Below are 27,662 nucleotides of genomic sequence, written 5' to 3'. Positions count from 1 at the left end.
ATTTGAATCCGGGTTTTCAGCTACACGTGCTGGACTCTATCCACTAAGCCACACCGGATTCCCATCCCAATGTCGGATTGAATCCTCTCAGTTTAAGTTCCACCTCTTGGGTTCCCTCTAGTGGCCTAACCTCATGCACTGCGTCATAGATGTATGACAGTGGCACAATATCCACACATGTGCAGAGGTGCACTCGGTGACTCTTCATCATATGATGGCGCAGAATTTCTGCACGGAAATATCATTACGTACTTCCGTACATCGTAATAATATATGATATGCGAATAATAATCACTTAGTGATTTAAGACGGCGCTTACTCCGTCGGATCCCGGCCACTTAGTCACTCTTTAACGAGTGCACCTCTGCACATGTGTGGACGTTGTGCCACTGTCATACATCTATGACGCAGTGCATGAGGGTAGGCCACTAGAGGGAACCCAAGAGGTGGAACTTAAAGTGAGAGGATTCAATCCGACATCGGGATGGGAATCCGGTGTGGCTTAGTGGATAGAGCGTCAGCACGTAGAGCTGAAAACCCGGGTTCAAATCCCGGTGCAGGAGGAAATTTTTTCCGTTCCATTCATTTTTCATCATATGATGACGCAGAATTTCTGCACGGAAATAGCATATGTACTTCGGTACATCGTAATAATATATCCCACCTCCCTCAAATCCATTTTAATATTATCCTCCCATCTACGTTTCGGCCTCCCCAAAGATCTTTTTTCCTGAAAACACTTTCTTTTTTGTTATAATATCGTTCTTGTTTGTAATTATGTATTACAACACCCGCAGGAATGTGAAGAGCCAGCAGGATCGATTATGGTGAGTGAAAAAAAAAAATATATATATATATTACATACAGGGTGGAAGTGAAAAAATCTTGGAGATTGAAAGGGACGATAGAGTACTCTGAAATGAATAGAAAACCTATATTACGTTTTGTGATTAAATGCACGGTTAATCAGAAAATTAAGTTTGAAGTTTCAGCAGTCTGGCAACATCGCCGCTAATACATTTTTCTCGAGAGATACAAATGTAAGAGGTCAACGAACTCGGTGTCTCGTTAGATGAGCTGTTCTCTGGCGCTGTGTTGCAACCAACTTGCACAGTGCAGTGGCTTGAATTTAGAAGCTTTTAAAATTAAATTGACACGAAAACCGTCCACACTATTGAAATACGCCAGAGGAATAAATTATTCTTTATTAGTTTTCCAATCGATATGGACAAAAATCACGATTCTACTCGCAATAGTTACCGAATAAGAGGTTGTTAAACATTTGAGAAAAAAAAAATTTCAGAAAAAAAAAAAAAAAAGAGGAACTTTCCAGCAATATATTATTGTTTTTGTTACATATGAGCTATTTACTCTGAAAATCTCCAAGGCTATTTCACTTTAACCCTATATATTACACACCGTCTCGAGCGCCTTTGGACTACAGCCCCTTTAGCCTTTAATAATAAAGTGGCCTTGGATCGTAGTAATACAAGCAATATGAGATGGAACGTATCCAGTCGTAAAGACGCTTCAGCAACCATAACAGTTGAATAGAGTGGCAGTCTCTTTTCATGCGAAGGTTGAAGCAACTGTCACCCAACAAAACCGCACATAAAAACTAATGGAATGTGCCATTACAAAGGCAATTCTCTTCTCACCTTAGGAATGCGACGAATTCGGGTTTTCTTTGGTGATATGAGCATCTCCGGCAGTTGAGCCGTGGCTGTGCCCACGATCGATTGGTGTTCCCGCAACATTTTGAAGTGTTAGTGACCCGAAATCCTTGTTTCTCTCTTTTCACAAACCTTTTATTTCGTCACTGTTGCATTAGAGTGATGAATAATTATGGCACAACAGCTAGAATTAGCGCAGAAATTTATACTCGTCAGACTGAACACCATAATGCTTTTCGGAGACAATTACTTCACTCAAACTCTTGTTCCGAAGCTTCAATGTTAATGTTTGTCTCTTGTAGTTTTCCAGCCTTTTCATCCAGGATTTTGTTATGCAATTTTTGTTGTAAAATTTAGAAGTATGATTAAAAATATACTTTCAAATAGATTTTCTCTATTTAAAAATGTTTATAACCGTTCAGAAAAGAAATCATTTTCACAGGCGATATGTCATTGCAGTTATTGAAAACTAAATAATAAATTTAATAAAGTAAAAAACATCTGCCTTAAAATTCGTACTCGTACTTATAAATTTTGAAATATTTCCATTTCCAGAATTTTTCAATGTATTTGTTGTTTTAAAACTGGAGGCAAATTTAATAAAAATATCTTATCTTATGACAAGAATTTCGTTTTAATTAGGATTATTTCTCAACAAATTTTGGAATCTCTTCGATATGTATTGCTTGATTTTATATTTTACTGAAATCTGGAAATTAAATTAGATTCTAAAACGTCTCTTTTTACAAGGAATTCTTTATCAGTTATAAAGCCATTCACTTGAGATTCTTTAATTTATTTTTGGCAAAACTGAACAGAAATCCAATAAAAAGAATATTCCCACAAAGATGCTTATTTCACTGTTACCCTTACAAACTTTGAAGCATTTCTTAAAAGTTATTTAATTTATTGTCGGAAAACTAGGAGGAAAATTCCCACAGCCAGTCTTCTTTTGTTTCATCTGAGACTATACTCTTTTATACAGGATTATTTAATTCTATTAGTCGCTGTAAAACTGGGAGGAAAATTCAATGAGAATGCCCTCTGCACAATTAAAATGCTATTTATAATTATGTCTTTCTCTCTAGCCATAAGAGTTTTTTGTACGTATTTTCCTTCACCATTACTTCACTCAATTTCTCGTTCGAAAAGCAAGCGGTAAATCTAATGAAAAACACCTTCACATATTAAATGACATATTTCGAACATCTAAAATATTTTAAGCTCGTTTTATTAGTTATTGTCGAGTTTGAATCACGTAATATTTTATTCAGTTACTTGTCGTTGGAGAACTTTAAGATAAATGTAATGAAAATGTCGCCTCCACAAGTTAATGCACTTCTAAAATGTTAATGTCTTTCTCCCTTTTCACCATAAATACATATCACACGCCGTCAAGCCTTAATTTCTTGTTGGAAAACCCAGACAGATTAAAAAGAAAACTTTCCACAAGCTTATAAATACAAGAGTTTTTCTCGGTTTTCACCGTACTTGTTTTTTGTATGCTGCCGAGTCTTTATGTTCGAGATTATTTTATTCAATTTCTTGCTGGCAAACCAAGAGGGACGTTCTATGAAAAAGTCCTCTTTCCACAAGTTAATGCACTTATAAATGTTGGAGTTTTTCTCTGTTTTCCCCATGATTGTTTCTCGCAAGTTGTCAGTGGAGAATTCATTTGCATCTAAATAGAGTTGGTATCAGTAGAGTCTAGGAACGTATATCCGGACGGAGGCAGATGGAATACCCACGCACACTTATCACTCACTATGCAATTTAATACTGAATGGCGGCACCTGTCTTACTCTGCACTTAAAGTAGTCAAGCAATATCTCCTTCAACCGCAAATATTTATTCTTCTAATCTAGGCTGGAATATCTTGCAAACCAAATATTGATGTTTGATACAGATCCGACACAATATTTACAGCATCTTGGCATGAGTATATAGCGACAAGTAACATCGTGTACAGTAATTGAAATTACAACGTTTAAACAACTTCACGGAAGAATGAAGGATTGGCGTTTTTATTCATCAACTAATATAAGGTCGTTTATTATGTAAATAAATGGACGTATAAGTCGGCTATAAATATCACGTGATTAGTTGGAATGTGCGCGTGTTTGATATGCAAATTTGTGCAGTCTTTGGTGTAATACGGTAACTTTTGGGGAATAAGAATCACTGACTGTATTGGAGCACAATTACCTATTACAGAAAAAATACCTCTGACTGAGGTTCTGGTTGATACGTAGCAGTAGTGGCAAAAAGAACCGAACCTACCCTTGTAGTTGATTTCAGAGCCTTGTTCACAGTGACAGCACGATAGACTGGTAACTAAGACTTTCGTGGTTCGAATCCTGCCTGGGAAGGAAACTTTTTTTTGTTCCTTATTCAAATTTATTCCCAATACTTTTCGATTGCAGCGATATTTTACTACTTAATTAACTTATTATTCCCAGAACACGAATTTTACCAGCTTATTTTCTAATGGCTTTCGAAATGGGCTACGTCAGCAGTCGAAACTACAACAATTTCAATAGATTACTCGCTATCTTGTGAATGCGGGCGTGGCATGCGCAGTGGTTCATTTCGGGGACTTCGATTATTCCGTCGGTCCGGTTTTTTTTTGCCACTACTGGCAATACATCTCATTTGACAATATGTGCCAGAGGAAAAAACATTGTTTGTATAGATCCGAAGTGTGATTAGAGCAATATGCAACTAGTCAGCGATATATGTAACGAAGGGGGAATAATAATAATAATAATAATAATAATAATAATAATAATAATAATAATAATAACAATATTTTATTTAACGACGCTCGCAACTACTGTACCCGCAGGATATACTGACATGAGCCTGTCGCATTTGAGCACACTTAAATGCCATCGATCTGGACCAGGATCGAACCCGCAACCTCGGGCACGGAAGGCCAGCACTCTAAATGGAAGGGAAAAGGAACTGGCCAACCTACCCTATTATCTTCTGGCTTAGTTGCCTCATGAGTGATACCTTATTGGTGTCACTTATGAGGTTCAAAACTATCATTGGACAGTTGACTAAATAACAACAAATAGGAAGACACCATACAGTTACCCAAAGGTAACATTTGTGGATAAAAAAAAACAAAACCACTTTCCCAATTTATATTTAAGTACCAAAATACACACAATCATCAATTGACATGGGCCAAGAAATACAAGCAAAGAGAACTGACTGACGAAATTACAAGTAAAATTATCTAGAGCAAATAAGGCCCTACGTTAAGTGTACCTGATTCCAATTCTACAGTGTGAAAAATGCACCATGGGAGTCATTTTAAGGACCAAACCCCTAGCATAGCATAGGTTTTGAAAACACTATATTTTAAATAAAATTAGAAATACACATTTTATAAACGTCTTGGTACTAGATTTCTCGGTTCCAACAAATATTTTGCATAATGTTTCTGTCACATTTTAAGAGTATCTATTTTAATATTTCTTTTTAACGAATCACTTTAAGTAATGGGTGCTTGGCAACGCTGTTAAGAAAATGTACACGCATTCTTCACCCTAAGGCCTGACTACCGGGGAGCGTAGAGCGCGTTGCAGAGCGGAGACTTCTGTGACTTCACTAATGACAAGTACTGTAAAAGGGTTATTCAAATAGCAAAGCGGTATATTTTACGATTTTTTCAAACATTCCATACTTGTCTCTTCTCACAGATCGCATTGGAGCTAGATTTAGTAAGCTAGGTTATTTCTCCTACACGTATTTATCACACACGAGCACCCATATATCCTGACGAAATAAATGATCTATACTATACAACATGCAAAGTAAAATCCAAAATGCTTATCTAAATTGCTAATGAAGTACTTTTTTTCAGCGAGGTGCATTGAATTTTATAACCGGAGTTCCTCCTAGTCTATTTGTTTATGTATAAAAACTCTTTTCAGAACGGCAATATCAATGCACGTTTAAAGCAGTGTTTTTGAGAGACTCAATAAACATTCCCTTTCAACTAAAGTTTTTACCCCTGGTCGATGTAGTTAACGGCATCGTGGAGCGCAGAATGTGTTTATTTAAATTTGCATCCCTATGAAATCATTCGACACAGAAACCCATCAATTATTTATCTGAAATACGAATAAAATAAATGATTTTCAACAGTCGGTCTGGAATTCAGCTTGCAAAAATGCAGAATGCTATATTTAAATTAAACAATACCCTACCGCTTAAAGCAGATCTGCGAATAACCTCTCAATGGAGGAATTTAAAAATTACGACAACAGCAACAATTCCACATTGCAAAACGAGATATTAATGAAGTTCTATAATACATTAGTTGTAACGCCTCATATATAGGCCTATGCCATAAAGGAACTTAAACAGTAGAATATCTACGATCCATTAACAGATACTATATAGAGAGATGTCAGGTAAAAATTGTGAAGATATAAGAAAATTGAACATATTTTCAGCTCCGGAACGAGTACAAAAACAAAACCTTCTTCCTTTCTTGCTCTGCTTAAACTCCTCTTTTATCTGACTACAGCGGGTACGAGAGGGAGAATAATCTGACCCCATACTAGACATCTCACAAATAAGAGACTCTCTGGTAATGGAATCGGCATGAGACAAGGCTACCGCTGAGACATCACAGACTATTACAAAATAATGGACAATTATCCAGTCCCGTGGACAGAAAATAACTTTATTTCACTGTCCACCGCGGGATCGAACCTCGGACCGTTTGGTTAAGAAATGCACTCGCTATCCACATGCCAGAGCGGGGGACGAAGAGAATTACATACTATGAATAAACAAGAGAATCACTGAGAAGCCAGACTCCCATACCGAAAATAGCAATATCGTAAAAATCATGCGGTGTAATGGGTAAAAGAAACGTTGATAAAGAGAAACAAAGAAATGAAAGATAAAAAATAAATATAAAAGAAGGAAAGAAAAGGCGATAAATTAACGCCAGAGAAAAGTTATACCCATGTTACTGTTAAAACCCGAAATCCGTCAAAACCAGTTTCAACTAGTAGGCATAAAAACTAGTTTTAAAAATGTAGATAGATAGAAAGCGAGTTTTCGTAAGATCTAGAATCAATGACAGATTAAGTTTGGTTTACTTAAATTTTTGGTTTGTTTAGGCTTTTACAAACCAAACCTAACCTGTCACTGATTATAGATCTTACGAAAACTCGCTTTCTATCTACCTACATTTGCTTGTACTAGTTTTTACTAGTTGCAACTGGTTTTGACGGATTTCGGGTTTTCGCGGTAACACCCATACAAACAAGGAAACAATAAAATGATGTCGAAAATGCCGGAATAGGAGATAAAAGTTTAATGAACATCAGAGACAATAAAGAAAGCATAAAATTAAATGTGAAGTAAGAGAAGTATAAAATAAATGGAAAAATGGAAGAGTGAAAAGGAGACAAAAATTAAATATAAAAAAGGAAAGAAAGAAAGCTGATAACAAAGAAAGAAAGAAACAACCAAACAAACAAACAAATAAAGAAGGAAAAATAGAAACATACTGAAAACAGGAAAGAAACATTCGTAGAGACCAAACAGCAAGTGGATAAAGAAAATAATGAAAGGAAGGAGGAAAGGAAAATAAAAAGAAAACGATATGGTACCATAATAGGCGATAAATAGACTAAAATAAAACGAAGTTCATCGCGAAGAGTTTCAGAGTAATCAAATCTGGAATAAGGGATAAAGGAAAATAACACGAAAAAAGTGACAGAAGAAAGAAAAGGTTCGTAAACGCATTGGTACAGATAGAAGGAAAGAGAAGGAACATCACTGGGGAAAAGAAAGAAAGAAAAAAAAGAAAGGAAGGAAATAAAGGAATCATAAATTGAAGGCGAAAGAAAGAACAGAATGAAGACAAATGTAAGAAAAAATAGAGAAATTAAACGGAGAAAATGATAAGATATCGTAACAAACAATGAATTCATCAAAGAAATAGGCAGGGGAGATGAAGCAAAATGAAATAAATAAAAGACAGAGAGGAAAAGAGAATTGCAAACACGAATGAACGTTTCACAGAGACAAACAAGCAATGAGATGCTGCCGGAAGAGATGAGAGAAAATATAAAGATCACCAAAGAAAATAAATAAATGGCTTGAAGCTCACGTATTCAGTTTCTTTCAGCCCCGAACCCTTTGCGAGGATGAATTTTGCGTACCTATTAAATTTATCCTTCCATTTCTCCTCTTTCAAATCAATTAAAAAAAATAAATAAATAAAGCAAAGAAAGCTAAAATTAAACTCAAAGAAAGAATACAACAAAATTCAAGATAGAAACAGGAGACAGAAACAGAGAAAAAAGGGTAGAAAACGAGATGATAACATAATCGGCGGTAAATGAAAGAAATCTTTCTTTATCAAAAGGAACTGAGTGATAAAAATCGGAAGTAAGATAAAGAAAAAATAAATAGTAACCAGAAACTGAAGGCATAAAGGAAAAGTTTGTAAATGAAAGAGAAAAACATCAGGGGCAAAGGAAAAAAAGCATAAAACTGAACGTGAAAGATAGGATGAAATAAACAAAGTGTAAGAAATAAAGAAGAACGGGAGAAACAGAGAAAAGGAGGAGAAACCTATGTGGTGTCTTAATATATTATGAATGAAGAAAATCAATCATTAGAGTGGAAAGATTCAGAATTAGAGCTGGGGACGGAGCGAGTAGAACTGTTGAGTTACTCGGTTCTATCGGTTTATGTGCTTGGCAGCGGAGCACCGAAGTTACTCGGTTAACCGTAGCCGTTACCGGTCAGTTCAAGCATTCGAACAGAGTTCGAATGTTTTATTTAATTCTAGCAGACAACGTAGTACTATTGTATTTAAATATTTTCTGCTGCAGGACAAATTATTTCCTTATCCCCAAGGCGGGCTGAAAGGCCTCTAGTATTGAAGAGGAGTTCATCCTATTATATGACCTGTCAAATGGACCTAATGAACATTGACAGTCTGAACATATTACTATACATACTAATAATAATAATAATAATAATAATAATAATAATAATAATATTATTATTATTATTATTATTATTATTATTATTATCATCATCATCATATTAGAGTGTCTGATTAATATTAAAATATGTTAAAAAAGGTAGTGCTTTATATTTTTCTTGTATTTGTGTTTATTGGATTTGTGTTACCTCATCAGTCATAATTTTATTTGTATTTATTTCTACGAATTATGTTACCTAATTACTTTAATTTGTCAATAATATTACTCTTCACCAAAGACAACATGCTTATATTGAAGTCTAGTAATGTTATAAAATAAATAAACATTATGTTCTTCAGTTTAAGATTCCACGTTTTATTGATTATTTTATCCACTTTCCGTAATAGTAAATAATTCTGTGTGTTATTTTTAAGTTTTTTAGGCAGCGCTTCATGGAGCCCGTTTCTTTCTATCTTCTTTTTTAATTAGCTGCAGCGTTTAACGTTTACCTCACATGTTAATTTATTAGTTGTTAGTATTATAAATTATTTTATCAATTTTATTTCGTCTGTCATATATAACAACACTGAAAGTTAAATAGGCCTTTCATACAAAATAACTCCGCAAATAGTTTTAATCACGCAAATGAAATTGCAACCGCCATTTTGCAATGAAGAGAAGCACTTTTTTCTCGTCAATTGGCAAAGCGAAAGCGCTTTACTACAACAGTTTTAAAACACGCTTGGTTTCACTTTCAAAGTACGTTCTAAAATCGACTCTATCTAAATTTTAAATCTGCCGCCACAAATTTGTACTCGGTACTGTACTTGGTTCAACCGAGTAATGACGTCACAGTAACTGCTCCGAACCGAACCGCTCCGTCCCCAGCCCTATTCAGAATGATTAAAATCGGAAGAGGAGATAAAGGAAAAAAGTAACGAAAATAAAACTCATAGGAGGAAGGAAAAGTTCATAAAAGCGTTTGGATGATGTCGGAACAGATGATAAGAAAGAGAAAATCAAAAGGCAAGAAGGAAAGAAAGAAAGAAAGAAAGAAAGAAAGAAAGAAAGAAAGAAAGAAAGAAAGAAAGAAAGAAAGAATCTTATAATTTAACGTGAAAGAAAAAGTCAAAATGAAAGAAGGAAAAGATATGAGAAAACGATATGATATCGAAATGGACGATTGAGAGAAAACGGAATAATTAAAGAAAAGATCATTCAGAAAAAAATAGGCCAGAGAAACAAGCAAAGTTATAAATAAACGATAACGTCAGGACAAACGTATAATGAAAGTAAGAAATTGAGAAAGGAAACAAAGGATAAAACACAAAAAACAAAGAAGATCAAACGAAATGAAAGAATAAAAAGAAAGAGCACAATCGAAGAGGAAAGGAAGGTGTTAAAAATAAAGAAGAAAAGAGAAAGGACCGAATAAAAATAAAAACAGAAATAATAAATAATGCAATTAATTTCTAAGTAAGTGAGACTAAGCTAATGTATCCCATTTACTGTATGAGACTATAAGCGTAAAAATCCATCGTTCTCACGTGAGTAATTAGACCTTAAAACAGCATAATTTTCTTGTTATTTTTTATGAAATTAATTTCAAAACACTATTTATAATTCAGATATATCTCAGAAGTAGTTCTCTCTACTCAAATTATTTTTATATATAATTCATTTCACAGTTGCCTTCAGGATGCTGTAGGCTACTCTTCATCTACCAACAGGTTAGGAACATTATACTCCAGGAAGCAGTTTTCTTATCTTCATTTCCAGTACGTGCTTATTATTAGGGTCCTCGAGGAAATCGTAACGATGAATAGCCATTTATGTTTTATTAATACAGCACAGTAAAAACTCCTAGAATAGCCTATGCTAATGAGAGCCGTCTTGCGTGGTTTGCTGAAGATGACGGGCAAATAGCGTAGCGGCAGACAGTCATTACGGGAAAGCGACGTGTCATACAATATGCATGACGCTGCAACGAGGTGCACGTAGTCTAAGAACAATAAAATTGTTTCTGCTGTCTAGCAGGTCACACTTAGAGGCATCACGATAGCACAACTCCATGAAAAGCTCTATGTTACATTTAAGGACGTTTGTTAGGGCAGTACTTTTAAACATGCATAAGCACATCTCACCATCTACAGCAATTTCGTACTCGTTTTCTTTCAAAATAATGGTCAAACAGACAAGAAGTGAGGGAACATCTTGATGTGGATGTACGTTAGAATAATAATAATAATAATAATAATAATAATAATAATAATAATAATAATAATAATAATAATAATAATAATAACAATAATAATATAATAATAATAATAATAACAATAATAACAATAAATTTAAATAGCAAGCAGACAGCTTCAAATACTTGGGATGTACTATAACCAGTAGAGATGTACAAAACTAACTGCCGCTCTCGCTCGCTGTATTCGTTGAATTTATCTTTCGAGTCTCGTCTCGTCATTCTCGTACGCTTCGAGTCTCGCTCATCATTCTCGAAACAGCATTCGATCGGCGTGGAAAGATTTCGTAACTATGAATAACATATATCATTGAAATAAATAACATTATAAATGTTTAAATGAGACAAAAAGACAAACATTCCACGTCTCCCCACAAAAAGAAATCCAGTGGGGTTAGGTCTGGTGATCGAGGTGGCCACGGTACCGACCCACCCCTGCCAATCCAGCGATCGGGGAATGTAGCACTTAGGTGGTTTCTGATACGACGATCAAAGTGTGGAGGGGCACCGTCATGCTGAAACCATATTCTTTCTCTGATGTTCAATGGGATATTTTCTAAACGTTTTGGTAGGACGACGCGTAGAAAAACAAAATAATTATCACCATGGAGACTGTTAGGCAACAGACAAGGCCCTACAAGGTGGTCGTGCACAAACAGAACTAACCAGTGTGTGTTGTGACGGAAGTCAAGTCATCTATTCCTTCAGGCCATCTAGCGGCAAAACGGCTAAGGTTTTGTCACTTAAACCAGATGTTTGGCTGCGTTCAGCCGGGGCAGCGCTAATTCAGCTATTCATTTTTGCTGAGTTACAGCAGCTGTGAGGTCCTGAACGACCATTGCAAAATGTCCGCTGTGTTTACAGACACGCTGCTATTGTTCCGTCTACTCCGGAATATGATACCATTGGTTGTTGCCTACCCCCTCCACTTTCGCTGGCTAGCAGCAGGCTTGCAGCGAAAAAAATTTTGCTACGAAAAATGGCGCCCGCTATTTCAGCGCTGTCGGCCAGCAAGGTGTTCAGTGCTGTCGCTATTTCAGCGCTATCTCAGCGCTGTCCCGGCTGAACGCAGCCTTTGTTTTTACCTCCTCTATCATCCCTGAAACGTTGTAAACGTTATTTTTAACACCCTGTAGTTTTGCAAATTTTATGTGAAACATAATTCATTATGCGATATTACTATTGGAAGAGACTCTTCTCTTGATTAACTGGTTTGAATACGTTAGGGCTTTTTTTTGGAAAAACCTAATCTATGTGTATTTCATTTACATTCGTGACACATCGCATCCTGGAAGATAGCAGTGCTGTGGGTATAAAATTTATCAATAACTAGATTCTCCTTCTTTCCAATTCCTCATATATTAAGCAGTTGTCTCTTTCCGCATTGAATATGTTTTATATCGGATCCCAACATAAGTAGGCTATAACATGTTATCTTGCAGCATTGCTTAACTAGAGCAATTTTTAAAGGTTGCACAATGCATTACTTACTGCATTTAGAAACACAGACACAGAATAAAAAATGAACAGCATTCCATCTTTTTACATAGAAAAGAAAGTCACTTTTCGAGTTAGTAACATACATATGCGAGCATGTATCATTCATTTAGATAAAATAAGAAGTCACGAAAGTGATTTATGACACTGAATTTCCTAGGAATAAATTCTTCCAACCTTAAATGTCAGTTACACACTGGAAAGCGTAATAATTATATTTAACAGAGTGATTTACACTTTTTAAACCATATATCCATATATAGCATCACTGCGATTAGATAAGCAAATACATGTTGAAGTATTTCGTTAGCTTATATTACCTTTAATTTTCACAGGAACGCTGTCGTCTTTACAACAAACATACTGTGTATTGCAGTATGATACAATCAAAGCAATCTATATAAAAATGTATTTGAAATGTTATTAGATTAAGTTTACAATATTACTTACAAGGACTCAGTGATGATTTCAGATTATTTTTCCTTAGAATTAATCAGAAAAAAACAGCGGAATAGCAACTAATCAGTTGCTTTCGTTGCTAATCGCAAGATCCGAGGTTCGCGGTTCAAACCCGGCAGGAGAAAACAGATTTTAAAAGAAGATACAACCCTTGGCATGCCTTCTTTCCGAAGATAAGTAAAACTGTGGCTACCGTGCCATAGATTTACGGCACTAAAAAACCATGTCCCTGATAAAGAGTTCCTGGCAAAATTTGTCTATTCTCGCCTATGTTGAATTCTGAAGCTAAATAATCTCTGCAGTTGAAAATTTCACTAAGGGGATGAGACCCCCAAAAAATTATAACATTACAATTGTATGGATTGTTGTTTATCATACCCAAAATATTTTAGTTGTATTATGTTTCTAAGTGGTTTTCGAATTTAAATACCAAAACGCTGCGCCCCTGTTTAATAGAAAGTTTGTATCTTTAGTCGGCTGCATACATTAACTCATATTTTCAATACGTTGAACGCATTTTTCTCCGAAACTTCTTACTGTAGGACAATTAAATTTTTACACAACTTTTTTAAACAATAATGATTATAATATTGGTTTCAAAATGTTATGGTATGGTTTTGGTATTGTAAAATGTATGTACATTTTTAATTTAAAAAGAGCTTATATTTCATTTACTTACTTACTGGCCTTTAAGGAACCAGGAGGTTCACTGCCGCCCTCACATAAGTCCGCCATTGATCCCAATCCTGAGCAAGATTAATCCAGTTTCTACCATCACATCCCACCTCCCTCAAATCCATTTTAATATTATCTTCCCATCTACGTCTCGGCCTCCCTAAAGGTCTTTTTTCCCTCCGGCCCCCCAACTAACACTCTATATGCATTTCTGGATTCGCCCATACGTGCTACATGCCCTGCTCATCTCAAACGTCTGGATTTAATGTTCATAATTATGTCAGGTGAAGAATACAATGCGTACAGTTCTGTTTTGTGTAATTTTCTCCATTCTTCTGTAACTTCATACCTCTTAGCCCCAAATATTTTCCTAAGCACCTTATTCTCAAACACCCTTAATCTATGTTCCTCTCTCAAAGTGAGAGTTCAAGTTTCACAACTATAAAGAACAACCGGTAATATAACTGTTTTATAAATTCTAACTTTCAGATTTTTTGACAGCAGAGTGGATGATGAAAGCTTCTCAACCGAATGATAACAGGCATTTCCCATGTTTATTCTGTGTTTAATTTCCTCCCGAGTATCATTTATATTTGTTACTGTTGCTCCCAGGTATTTGAATTTTTCCACCCTTTCAAAGGATAAATTTCCAGTTTTTATATTTCCATTTCGAACAATATTCTGGTCACGAGACATAATCATATACTTTGTCTTTTCGGGATTTACTTCCAAACCTATCTCTTTACTTTCTTCAAGTAAAATTCCCGTATTTTCCCTAATCGTTTATGGATTTTCTCCTAACATATTCATGTCATCCGCATAGACAAGCAGCTGATGTAACCCGTTCAATTCCAAACCCTCTCTGTTATCCTGGACTTTCCGAATGGCATACTCTAGACTCTAGAGTCTAGAGCAAAGTGTTAGTGCTTTAGCCCACAGTGAATTGGAAACGTATCTGACAGAAACTGACCTATACGGACTCTGCTGTACGTTTCACCGAGACACATTTTAATTAATCGAACTAGTTTCTTGGGGTACCAAATTCAATAAGAATATCGTATAAAACTTCTCTCTTAACCGAGTCATATGCCTTTTTGAAATCTATGAATAACTGATGCACTGTACCCTTATACTCCCATGTTTTCTGCATTATCTATATTTAATTTACTTTTATAAAAACAAATTTAAGCAGAAACAAAATTTCAGAATGAACAAAATCATTCTTATGGTGAAAAATACTAGATTAATATAAACCGCAGTTTTTCGAGAATTTGGGTGAAAATGAAAGTTAGTTTTTAACTATGTACTCCAGCAAAAAATGAAATTCCCTTAGTTAAAGTTATGAAAAAATTGGCGGAAATAAAATAATCCGTTATGAGTAAACATACTAGGTACTCGTAATTAAGCTTGAAGCACTTAACTCTGAAACTTTGGAAGTTGAGAATTTGAATACGAATCTACATATTTGCATCCGTTCCCCCTTAAATAAACTGGTGATGAAGTAACGACGTTCGAGGTAAGATTTTAGCATACTTGAACCGCATAAAATGCATAAACATTCGATGTTTCGGAGCTAACTGGTGAACCCCTGGAAACAGGCTATTAGAACGCCATTCTAAAAATGAAATGGGCAAGTAATAGCCCCCTTAGTGGTGATTTAGTGGCAACTTTCGCAAGTAACATTTCTTGAGCATATACATTACATTATAAACGTAATATTGGCTTACTTATCATACTCTCTAATGCACATTTCACATCTTTTAAAAAGATTTCTAGACACACGCTGGATTTCGTCTCTGTCGGTAGAATGAAACCCTAGGCACGTGATCTGTTTCATTCAATTTACCTACGAGTGTTGTCTGATAAGGTACTCCTATATTAGTTCTAACCAGTGACGCCAATTTAACGGTTTTCCCGCTAGATCTAGCGTTTTCCAGTGTTAGTTTAGCGGATAAAATTTAAGAAATTTGTATTGCTGATGTAGGGATTTAGGGGGTATTTTTAGCACTCACAGCGGCAAAATAATCTAATCTTACATTGACAATATAGCAATTTAGCGGTTTCTGCACGGTCTCATAGCGGATTTTTAAGAATCGGTTTGGCAACACTGATTCTAACAATTTCGTCGTTTTTGAAACTGATGTCTCATACAAACCTGCCTACTGATCTTTTTTAAGGATTTTGTGGGAAACTGTTATAGTCTACAGCCTGTCATCAAGTCTCTCTCACTTTTTTCACCAAATTCTGAATTGTTGAATTAGATGGTTGTTCGACGATAGAATATTTCCTTTGAAATATGACATGGCAGTTTTTAAACGATTTCTTCGTAACATACAGTATATGGAGATTTTTTGTTCTAATGTATACTGCATTGTCACAAACTAAACTGAACTACACTGAATGGAAATCAGTTGTATAGCCTATTAATGCTCTAATCTTGACGTTCCTTCAGCCTGTTATGTGTCCATACTAGGAGGAAAAACTGTAGATGTTAAAGAGATTGACTTAAATTCAGACAAAAACGCCCATTTCTTGAGCTCCTGCTCCTAGTGTTCTTAGAAGTATTTAATTAAATTTAAAATTATCTAATTGCAATAATAGCAAAGGCTATTTATTTTCAATGTGTAACATTATTTATATCTTTGTCAACAATTAATGTTTTTCACTTAGAGTTCGTGAATGAATAGAATTTTAACAATGAATATTGTACTTTTCCCATTTGTGCGTCATATAAATACTAGTCTACATAGTAATCACTTTGCGCACGGTTGCTTATATTATACAATTTGCTATAAAATAAGTACTGACATCGGTGTGTAAATTAGAACTTTAAGTTTAAGCACTGTTGTAGAAAAAAAAATAATTTTTAATGGTGGAAATGTTACAGTGGCGCCAACATTTACAGAATGTCCCATTTATCTTGTGTACCTATTATAACTTTTTTGTTTGGATAAGTATTGAAATTTTTGTTTTTGAGCATTATGTTAGAACGAGGGGCTAACATGAATGTAGAGATTTGGTGCATATAACTACATTATGGTACAAGATACATGTGACGTCATCAATTTTCAAAATAGCACTACATACTTTAATCATGTTACATTGATTACACATATTAAGAAGAGTTCAAAAATATATCACAATGTCACCTTCCCAATCAATAACAACAAAATGCAAAATGAATGCCATCAGAATGTGCCTTTTTTTGTGGTGCCCATTCATCTTGTAACTTACACAAAACAAAAGACGACTGACGTCTGTACACGTCGTGTCTTTTGTGTTTGCTGTTTTAACATGTAAACAAACCACAACAGTCGACGCCACAATCCACGTACAGTGGCCTGCACGTTTTCCGGACCTGTTGCCACTCGACTTCTTCCTGTGGGAAACTGTAAAGGACAGTGTATACCAGAAAATTCTGACAATACCAGATGACATGCAGCAACGCATTCGACAGGCTTGTGTGTCCATTCAGCCAGCAACATGCCGGGCAGTCATACGGTCTTTCGGGGAACGCCTTCGAATGCCCATTAATGTGAATGGTTACCACTTGGAACATCTTCTGTGACTCTCAAAGCATAACATTATCACATTGGAAGTACGTTTTTGTTTCGTTTTCTTGTTGTTATTGGTTAGGAAGGTGACACTGTGATACATTTTTGAACTCGTCTTAATGTGTGTAATCAATGTAACATGATTAAAGTATGCAGTGCTACTTGAAAAATTGATGACGTCACGTGTATCTTGTACCATAATGTAGTTACATGCACAAAATCCCCACACTCATGTTAGCCCCTCATTCTAACATAACGTTCAAAAACAAAAATTCCAATACCTATCCAAACAAAAAAGTTATAATAGGTGCACAAGATAAATGGGACATCCTGTATGAGCCCGTGGGGCTCGAGCCTACCCATTAATTTGTCCTGTTATTATTATTATTATTATTATTATTATTATTATTATTATTATTATTATTATTATTATCATATTACTAAATGATATTTATTTATTTTAATTTATAATTCAAGTGTCTCAGCCCATTCAATATTTTCTAGGAGTTGGACACACTGGAAATATATACATGATGAAATGTAGAACTTACAACTTGTGGATTTCATCCGGATATCTCGCTTCTCGTTCGCGACCTTCGCTTGTCAGACATAAATCCGTACAACAGAGTTCGCCGCATAGCGCAACCACTCAGTGTCAGCTGTGTTGACGTCTAGCAAAGACTCGTGTACAGACGAATTACATCAAGCAAGAGCATGTAACATCTAACCCAGCGGTCATCACCACAGTGCACCCTCGGGCTAGTCTCTCTTACCCGCGGATATGACACTGCACTAGCTGCTGGCGGGTATGCTGTCTCCCTATCCCTTCTGCACGACGCGACGGAGCATATTTCGTTGCACTTTACCTTTTTCAGCGAGTGCTGACGACCACTGATCTAACCAATCACGTGGCCACTTTCTAAGCCATTGCAACGAACTATGAAGTTGGGACTAATATAATCCGAAATACTAAAAAGCCTTCAATGTCAACACAGCTTAAAACACCAAAACTCTAAAACCTAACGTTAAATAAAAACATGATTGTTCAAGTTTTGGGGGGACTAGTGGAGGACCACAGTGAATATGTTTTGAATTGTTTGCAGGCAGTGTAGTTGTGTAGTTATATTCATCAAATATGTACAGTGAGAGAGGCTTCTCTGCGTACATGATAATACTCACTGCCGCACAAATAACATACAGTGGAAGCTCTTAAGTTCGACAGAAATAAAGTTCGACAGAAATAAAGTTCGACATCCTATAGTTCGACTGCCTACGAAGGAGTTAGGCACGCCTCTATACGGGCACTAAGAAATGGGTTTGCTATTTCAATGGGAATTGGTTCTGTGTCTTGTATTGATACTTTTGTTACAGGAAAACAGAATATTTTATTGATTAGGACATCCATATTGATCACTGATTTTTAATTAATGAAGTCCACACCTGTGGAGTAACGGTCAGCGCGTCTGGCTGCGAAACCAGGCGGCCCGGGTTCGAATCCCGGTCGGGGCAAGTTACCTGGTTGAGGTTTTTTCCGGATTTTTCCCTCAACCCAATAGGAGCAAATGCTGGGTAACTTTCGGTGCTGGACCCCGGACTAATTTCACCGGCATTATCACCTTCATATCATTCTGACGCTAAATAACCTAGATGTTGATACAGCGTCGTAAAATAACCCAATAAAATAAAATAAAAATTAATGAACTCTTCTTTTTATATTTGAAAATTGTGCCGTTTGTGAGACAGAACTGTTGAAACCCACTGTGGTACTAGAAGCGCATACACAAGTCTCGGGGAGGGCAGGAAATGCATGTACAGTACTTTATTCGTTGATGGATAACCAATAAGAATTTATATTCATTTCACCTGCCACACCCACTACCCTTATTGGACTGAACTTTCAATTCTGTTTTGTCGAACTTAGGAGAGTCCACTGTATTCGTGCGGACAATGTAAAAACCATGCTTAGTTTATATTTTGGTAGTGGTAATAAGTGAGATGCAAAAGAAAAAAAACCTAAACAAAACGCAATAAATAGTTTTATATGAAACATAACACATTTAACTAACAACTTTTTCACGAAATATCCACCGAATTGACCTTTTTTTTTACGAAATACCCACCGAATTGACAACTTTTTTTTACGAAATACCTACAGAAATAGTGACAGGTTAACACCGAGATCACCTATCTCATTTGATCAAAAAATACGGTTACTACGATCCCTAATGATAAAAAGTGGATGGCCCAACGACTGAGAAGAGAAGCTCCATCAGTGTAGAGATAATGGAAGCTAATCTCATTCCATTCTGTGACGGGAAAATTAAATTTTTTAATAATGATCTTATTGTCATAAAAATTACACTCTATGGAGGTACTATTTTATTTATATAAACACTCCAGGGAAAACCAGGTCGGATTAAATTCTATTGGTCTTTAATATCGATGCTCGATAGATCATTTAACAAAAGAAGATTTCAGAAGAATATTTTAACGTTTCTAATAGGAAATAGCGTACATGCAGGTATATATCGACTTCCGTATGTTGCAATACTATTCTCATGAGGGTTTTCAATTGAAGATCCTGGCTTTTTTTTTTTCTATAGATTTTGCATGCCTCCTTCCTCCAGAATTCTCATTCATTGTGGGCGGTCCTTTATAATCACTCACTCCCATTTCTCTTGAGAAATGCAATGAAGGAAACAGAAGCAAAATAGCAACTGGAAGAGAAATGGAAAGATGATATAAAGATAGCTATTGGAACTGTTGGCCTCAGCTGCTTCCTTCCAGTCAGTCTAATCAGCTAAAGTGCACCCCATTGTTGGTATTTCAGGTCGTGAAGCTGAATTATGAGGCTTGATTGACTAGAAAGTAATCTGCGACTCTTGCAAGTCAAGCGAAAGGTCGTTTCTTTTGTGGAATCCATAACCGATAGACTTGAATGTCTGCAGCGAGTAATGGTCGCAATAAGGGAAGCACTCCGCTCCCCCTCGACCAGTCCACGGGTCTTACTTATCTTTCAACGGATTACGCAGAATTCTGCGCTGAATTTTATAACGTGAAGGAAGCCTCCATGCACGGAACGTCGTGGAATTCATTGCAAATGTTTAACACGTGAATACACACACTCGTTTTTCGATATGTAAAATGGATCATATAATAATAATAATAATAATAATAATAATAATAATAATAATAATAATAATAATAATACTTAATAGCTTTTAAGGAACCCGGAGGTTCATTGCCGCCCTCACATAAGCCCGCCATTGGTCCCTATCCTGACCAAGATTAATCTATTCTCTATCATCATATCCCACCTCCCTCAAATCCATTTTAATATTATCTTCCCATCTACGTTTCGGCCTCCCTAAAGGTCTTTTTCCCTCTGGCCTCCCAACTAACACTCTATATGCATTTCTGGATTCGTCCATACGTGCTACATGTCCTACCCATCTCAAACGTCTGGATTTAATGTTCCTAATTGTCAGGTGCAGTTCTGTGTTGTGTAACTTTCTCCATTCTCCTGTAACTTCATCCCTCTTAGCCCCGAATATTTTCCTAAATACCTTATTCTCAAACACCCTTGATCTATGTTCCTCTCTCAAAGTGAGAGTCCAAGTTACACAACCATAAAGAACAATCGGTAATATAACTGTTTTATAAATTCTAACTTTCAGATTTTTTAACAGCAGACTGGATGATAAAAGCTTCTCAACCGAATAATAACAGGCATTTCCCATATTTATTCTGTGTTTAATTTCCTCCCGAGTATAATTTATATTTGTTACTGTTGCTCCAAGATATATGAACTTCTCCACCTCTTCAAAAGATAAATTTCCAATTTTTATATTTCCATTTCGTACAATATTCTCGTCACGAGACATAATCATATACTTTGTCTTTTCGGGATTTACTTTCAAACGTATCTCTTTACTTGCTTCCAGTAAAATTCTCGTGTTTTCCCTAATCGTTTGTGGATTTTCTCCTAAGATATTCACGAATAATAATAATAATAATAATAATAATAATAATAATAATAATAAATATTGTTTTTTTTTCTGAACATAAAAGTAGTTATTTCTTTTGATAAATGAAAATGTTCATTGTTATTTCTTATAATGAGGCTAGAATCATAATTTTATTGCATACTTTGTATGTTACATGGGCAGGGCATGTAGCACGTATGGGCGAATCCAGAAATGCATATAGACATAGAGTGTTAGTTGGGAGACCGGAGGGAAAAAGACCTTTGGGGAGGCCGAGACGTAGATAGGAAGATAATATTAAAATAGATTTGAGGGAGGTGGGATATGATGGTAAAGACTGGATTAATCTTGCTCAGAATAGGGACCAATGACGGGCATATGTGAGAGCGGCAAGGAACCTCCGGGTTCCTTAAAAGCCAGTAGGTAAGTAAATAATTTGCATGTTACTTTTATACTATGTACAGGTAATTTTTTTAGATTGGAAGTTACGAAGTTTATAATTACAAAATTATTGTTTATTTTTATATTATTCGCTTATTATTTCCTTGTTTTAAGGCAGTGGACAATTGGAGCACAAGTTTGGTGAAAACTCGGCTGTACATGTTTGTCGTTCTGGTTCACTGACATTGAGAGCTGCAGAGATATGGTCCAACCTCCCATAAATTAACAGTATCGGTACCAACTTATAGCTCTGAGCGGAACAATTTGTCATTTCTGTCAATCTCAAACGTTCAACGTAAAAAAAATTGTGCTATTCTTCTATCTCAAGTATCAATCCAGACAACGCTGATATAGAACCAGAAGGTAAGTCCGCACTCTGGAATATAACTATAGTAGAGGCAACCTATTTCTTGCATCTTCATCAACCTATAGATTCTGTTAACGAAGAATGGGAGAGTGCATATTCATTTATTTCAAAATGAAATTGACCGCCATAATGGAAGCTGCAAGGACGCAAACAATATATTCCAGTGCCACATCTGTCTATTTCCAACAGAATTTAATACTACGCGGGAGAATTCCCTCAAGAGTGTTCTGAGCCCGCTATTACTTGCTTTTAAGTAGAAAGCTGGCCGGAAACTCTTTCTACCATGTGGAGTGATTGGATTTGACAGTCGATGGGGTTAGTAATCTCCTATCCGTGCGTACTCCATAGTGTGGGTACTTCAGAGCAGATTCGATTCCCCCCGGGGAGCAGACAGAGAGACTACGACAAAAATCCGAGGGGATTTAAACTAGATACGGAAATTCTACTCCATAATGGTGTTCACTCATGTGCACACAAGACGCAACATCGCCAGAGCGCTATGATCTGTATCCACTGATCATTCAAGCTCTTTACAGCCCTAATTCCACTCTCGTGTGTGAGTGTGCATCGACTGCATCCCCCATATTCCTCTTAGTGTTTCGATTTTACAGAGCATATTGGAATCCATCGGTACAGCGACGAAATACTAATATCTGAAAACTTTTAAAGCGGCGCCAAGATCCAATCTGTCTTCTATAAAATTACAGTAGTAAGTAAGAAGACTGTTTTGGCACGAAGAGCACCAACCGTAGCCTAGAGTGCTAAGATGCTATCCACAGACTAAGCGGACGAAAATCCAAGACCCCCGCCTCACGTGTTGCTACATAAAGAATAAAAATTTATTCATTTATCTAATGGCTGATAAACTGATTATAGAATCATTGACCCACAAAGAACACAATAAGTGAACATAAATAAAAAAAAAATCATTATACATCTTCATTACAAACTTTTAACACTATATCACTTCGGAATAATATGTATTATATGTCTTTCTCGTGTTAAATTTTACTGTACCTTGGTTAACATCCCTTTTGTTTTGTTTCCTGTGGGGGTGTGTTTGTGTAGTGTAATGTGGAGTCAAAGAGTGTGTGTGTTCTGAAATTGAGTTGTGTGCTGAGAATTTCATTTGGATGTGTTTTTGTGTGTCTGTATATTTCGTATTGTTCTAGTGTGTTTAGTTTCTGGCTTTTTGGTTGGATGTGTAGAATTTCCATGTCTGTGTTGATGTCTCTGTAGGTGTGGTTAACATTTATGATGTGTTCTGCATATATGGAAGTGTTTTGCAATTTTGTTATGACCGTGATGTGTTCCTTGTAACGTGTTTGAAATGATCTGCCTTTCTGTCCTATGTAGAAGTTGTTGCAGGTGTTACATTTGAGTTTGTATATGCCTATGTGGTTGTATTTGTTTGTTTGTGTTGTTTGTGTGTTGAGATGTTTTTGTAGAATGTTATTTGTTCTGTATGCGATGTTGTAATTTGATTTCTTGAATGAAGTTGCAATCTTGTGTGTGCTTTTGTTTTCGTATGTTAGTGTGATGTATTTTTTGTGTTCTTGTGTTTGTGTTGTATTCTTATGTTTTTTGTGATTATGTTTTATCTTTCGTATTATGTTGTCTATTATGTTGGGGTTGTATCCGTTTTCTTGTGCTATGTATTTGATTGTGTTTTGATTACAGAGAAGAGCTCCTGGCTACCCAGTAGCGTTCCACTTCTCTGAGTGACTGTAGACCTGGACATACTGGAAGGTGATATCAGTCCATCTCTGTATTAGAGTTACACAATTTGCAGCACGGTGTCTGCATTATCCCAAAACGGAAGTGGTTTTTGCTGGTAAATCATGTTGTTAGACGAAAGATTGCGACTGCACTTTCTATTGAGCGAATTGTAGAGGTGGAGTGTGACAGTGTTTTGCCGTCACAGCTGCGAATTGTGACAGCTCCGGAAAAATCGCTGTGACAGATAATAGCGGTTCTGTTACAGTGTGATTTTTGTGTTCAGATGATTCTTGGCGACTGTGAATGTTTCTCATCATGAGCCAATAGATGTTTATGTTTCTAGCTCTTCTGGGAATTGAATTGATGTACCGGTGCCATGTCTTACATCAACAATAGTGATCAGCGTGGCGAGGATGCTAAAAACAAAACACGCTCTGAGCTGTTTTATCGCAATGTGTGGGTGAGTATATTCACGCGAGAATATTTAAGTATAATTAGGTGAATCACTTGTGGTAGCTACAGTATTGAGTTGCCGACGTTAATTTTAGAGTGGGACAATAAATGAATTAGATTCCAATTATGTTTGTTTTGCCAGTTGATCTTCTGATTTGCGATTGTCTGGACTCTGAAGCTGTCACATATGCGTACATGTCTCCACTGTATGAATCACATCTGTCGGATCTGTCGTCATCGCTATCAATCACATATCGATTGGAAATTACGATTTTTGAGATGTGATTTTGAAACTATAGTCATAGTCCGACCCAGTGTCAAACCTGTCACAGCGACAAAATACCTCCTGCCTTCCTTCTTCCTTTCCTCCTCTTGTTCGTTGTTTCCCTCGTATCATCCTGCCTTCCTTCTTTCTTCACTTTTTCTCCGTTCTTACCTTCGTTTCCTCCTGCCTACTTCTTTCTTTCCTTCTTTCGTTCGTTTTTTCTAATTTCCTTCTTTCCTCCTTTAGCCCCCTTTTCTCGGTTTCCTTCTGCCTCCTTTCTTTCTTTTTTCGTTCTTTCCCTCGTTCCCTCCGTCTTCCTTTCCTTTTCGTCTGTTCTTTCCCTAGTTTCCTCCTACCTCCTCCTTTTATTCTTTCCTTCTTTCATTCGTTCTTTCCCTCGTTCCCGTATTGTTTTCCTTCTTCCTTTCCTTTTTATCTCTTCTTTCCCTCGTTTCCTCCTGATCCTTTCTTTCTTTCCTTCTTTCGTTCGTTCTTTTCTTCGTTGCCTCCTGTAATCCTTCTTTCCTCATTTTGTCCGTTCTTTTCTTCAGTTTCTCTTACTTCCTTCCATCCTTATTTTGTTCGTCCTTTCTCTCATTCCCTCCTGCCATTCTTCTTTCTTTCCTTTTTGTCCGTTCTTTCCCTCGTTTCCTTCTGCCTTCTTTCGTTCGTTCTTTCCCTCATTACCTCCTACCTTCTTTCTTTCCATATTACTATGATGTACCGAAGTACATCCTTTTATTCGTTCTTTTCTTCGGTTTCCTCCTGTCTTCTTTCTTTTTATCCTTCTTTCTGACGTTCCATTCTACCTTTTTTATTTCCTTTTTTATTCATTCTTTCCCTCGTTCCCTTTCTTTCACCTTTCCTTCTTTATTCGTTATTTCCCTCGTTCTCCGTTCTTTCCATCGTTTCATCCTGCCTTTCTTCTTTTGTTCAATCTTTCCCTCGTTCCCTTTTGCCTTTGCTCTTTCTTTCCTTCTTTTGTTTGTTCTTTCCTGTCTTTCTTCATTTCCTCATTTTCTTCGTTCTCTCCCTCTTCATTTCCTGCTTTTCTCACACCTTTCCTGTCTTATTCCTGTCTTCCTTCCTATTTTCTCTCGTTCGTTCCTTTCCTCGTATCTTCGCGCCTTCGTTCACTCGCTCGCCTTCTTCAGCAATTCATTCTTCACAACTGTTTGCAATCATATTCAGCAATTCGTTCATTCATTTGCTCATTATTTTCTATTCTTTCTTTCAATTATTCACACCTTAATTGTCACTCCTTCACACATTAGCGCTTTAATAAGTTTGTGTGTTCATTTTCACATTAGTCCAGTCGCGTTTTATTTCGTCCACTGTACAATCAGCCCACTGATACATTGATTAGGTACCTCATTCAATAAACGGAATCTCTACTCAACTAGGTAATTAGAATACTACTGAAATACATTTTCAGTCAATGGAGGGTCTAGATATACAATTTTCAGAGCACGGTCTTTTTTTAATTCTCCACATCTTTCGGACAGAATTTTAATATTTTTATATAATTATCGGACCATCAATAATAATCAGTGACCATCTTCATTGCGTCAAGTCTAAAAATTAAGTGTCTGCCAGATCTATGTGTTGTTATGGTTACTTGCTCTTTGTCACGTTCAGTATAGGAATCTACTTGAGGGTGTCACGTGTGAATAGGACACGATGCAGTAATTTTCCATTAGTAATAAATATCTAGCCTAAGTGTTTCCTACAAGACAAATAACCTAGGGAACCCCAGGAATTAACGTACATAACTACAATATTGGATAAAGAAATTAAAAATGCAGAGATACATCTTATTTCTTTAAGTATGTTATGGCCATTTTGTTACCTTTTCAATTACGTCAAAGATAAAAGACAACAAAAGAAGAAGATTAGTGCAAGCAGGTTTTCCTGTAAGTAATTTATTAGGTCACATTTATTATCTCAGCGTGAAGTGTCCTTTTGCCTTTTTAAAAGAATAGTGGAAAGACACAGTAAACACAAATAAAATAACGAAGAATTATCCATGTTAATACTCGTTGCTAAACTTGCTACACTAAATATTTCATATACAGGAATTTGGTTTCGAAATTTAACGTATACAACAGTAATGTAAGTTCTCGAATTTTCCATGTGTAAATGGTTATAACATTCTATAAACAAATAAAATTAAAACTGTTATTATTATTCCAATCTGCAGAAATAACTAAACCCTTCCTTTGTGGAGTAACGGTTAGCCTTCTAGATCGTGTAATGAGCGGGTCAGGGTTCAAATCCTGGTTGGAACAAGTTATCTGGTTGGGGTTTTTCTGAGGTTTTTCCTCAACCACTCGAACGAGAATTGCTGGGTAACTTTCGGCGTTGGACCTCGGACTCATTTCGTCTTCATTCAATTAATCATCTTAATAGTTACAGGTCGACCAGAATCTGCCTATAGGCGGCATCTGTCTGCGGGAGCTGCACATATCCAGCGTAGCCGCAGAGGCTTTGATAAGCGGACTGCGGGTGACCGGAAGAGTGTAGCTCCCTTGTGTAGATGGCGCCTTGGCGAGTCATGGAATCGACGGCGGTATGTTCTTCTGGTTGAGGATGCAGCAGATTCGGACATATGAATTGCGAACAGATGCCATCGATCTGAGGAGGACGTTTTACATTGTTGGTCACTTATATGCAAATAAAGAAATTGTCAAAATATATACAGCATGGATGATATTCAATGACAGTCCTTTTAAGGGGCAAATCATATTAATACTTTTTCTATTCTCCCTAACAAACCAATTCCGCCACCGGCGTAGCTCAGTCGGCTGAGACGCTTGCCGGCTCGTTTCATGGTCAGATATGTTGTTATTCAACAGCGGCAGGAAAACTACTTAAGAGGTCAAATAACCAGATTTATTTCCACGAACTAATATTAATCAACCGATAATAAAATAAATGTAAGGGGCATATTTACAACTCGAACAAAAACACGATTTATGAAGCCATAATACATGAATACATGAATGTATGTAGGCTATGTTTAACCTCGACCGCCTCTCACGTACCGATTTTTAATTGGGCCGTGTGACCGTGTGGCGCAACTATGCCCTGCCCTTCGCAGGGTATAGTTGCGCCACACGGTCAGATAAAATGCAGCATATAAAAAAGGGTCCCTGTTTTGTGGGCATAGTTGCGCCCCGTTCCCATCAGGTAGAGAAAAGGTCATGGCATAGTTGCGCCCCGATGAAATAGGTAGAGAAAAAGACACTACGGAAACTCGAGCCTCGTAATCAACCAACCTTATTGATTTCTTATTCGATTTATATTCATTATCGATACCGTTAAAATGAACACCATGAAGTTGGCAGT

The 27,662-nt window shown here is 36.4% G+C and overlaps 1 protein-coding gene across 4 annotated transcripts in view; it reads right to left on the bottom strand.

Annotated features, from left to right (window-relative positions):
- Positions 1-27,662, bottom strand: part of Trpm (transient receptor potential cation channel, subfamily M) — a 774,810-nt gene that overhangs the window by 557,365 nt on the left and 189,783 nt on the right. For 2 of the 4 annotated variants that reach the window (XM_069815674.1, XM_069815676.1), the window contains exon 1: positions 1,659-3,442. The exons of the other annotated variants lie outside the window; for them this stretch is intronic. In XM_069815674.1, the coding sequence (XP_069671775.1) occupies positions 1,659-1,757 (99 nt within the window). In that variant the 5' untranslated portion in view covers positions 1,758-3,442. Of the gene's footprint in view, positions 1-1,658; positions 3,443-27,662 lie in introns of those variants that run through there. 4 annotated transcript variants of the gene reach the window in all.

This window comes from Periplaneta americana, chromosome 17 (assembly GCF_040183065.1).
Source record: "Periplaneta americana isolate PAMFEO1 chromosome 17, P.americana_PAMFEO1_priV1, whole genome shotgun sequence".
Taxonomy (NCBI): domain Eukaryota; kingdom Metazoa; phylum Arthropoda; class Insecta; order Blattodea; family Blattidae; genus Periplaneta; species Periplaneta americana.
Note: the sequence above shows the minus strand (reverse complement) of the source record. Positions and strands in the feature narration are given on the sequence as shown.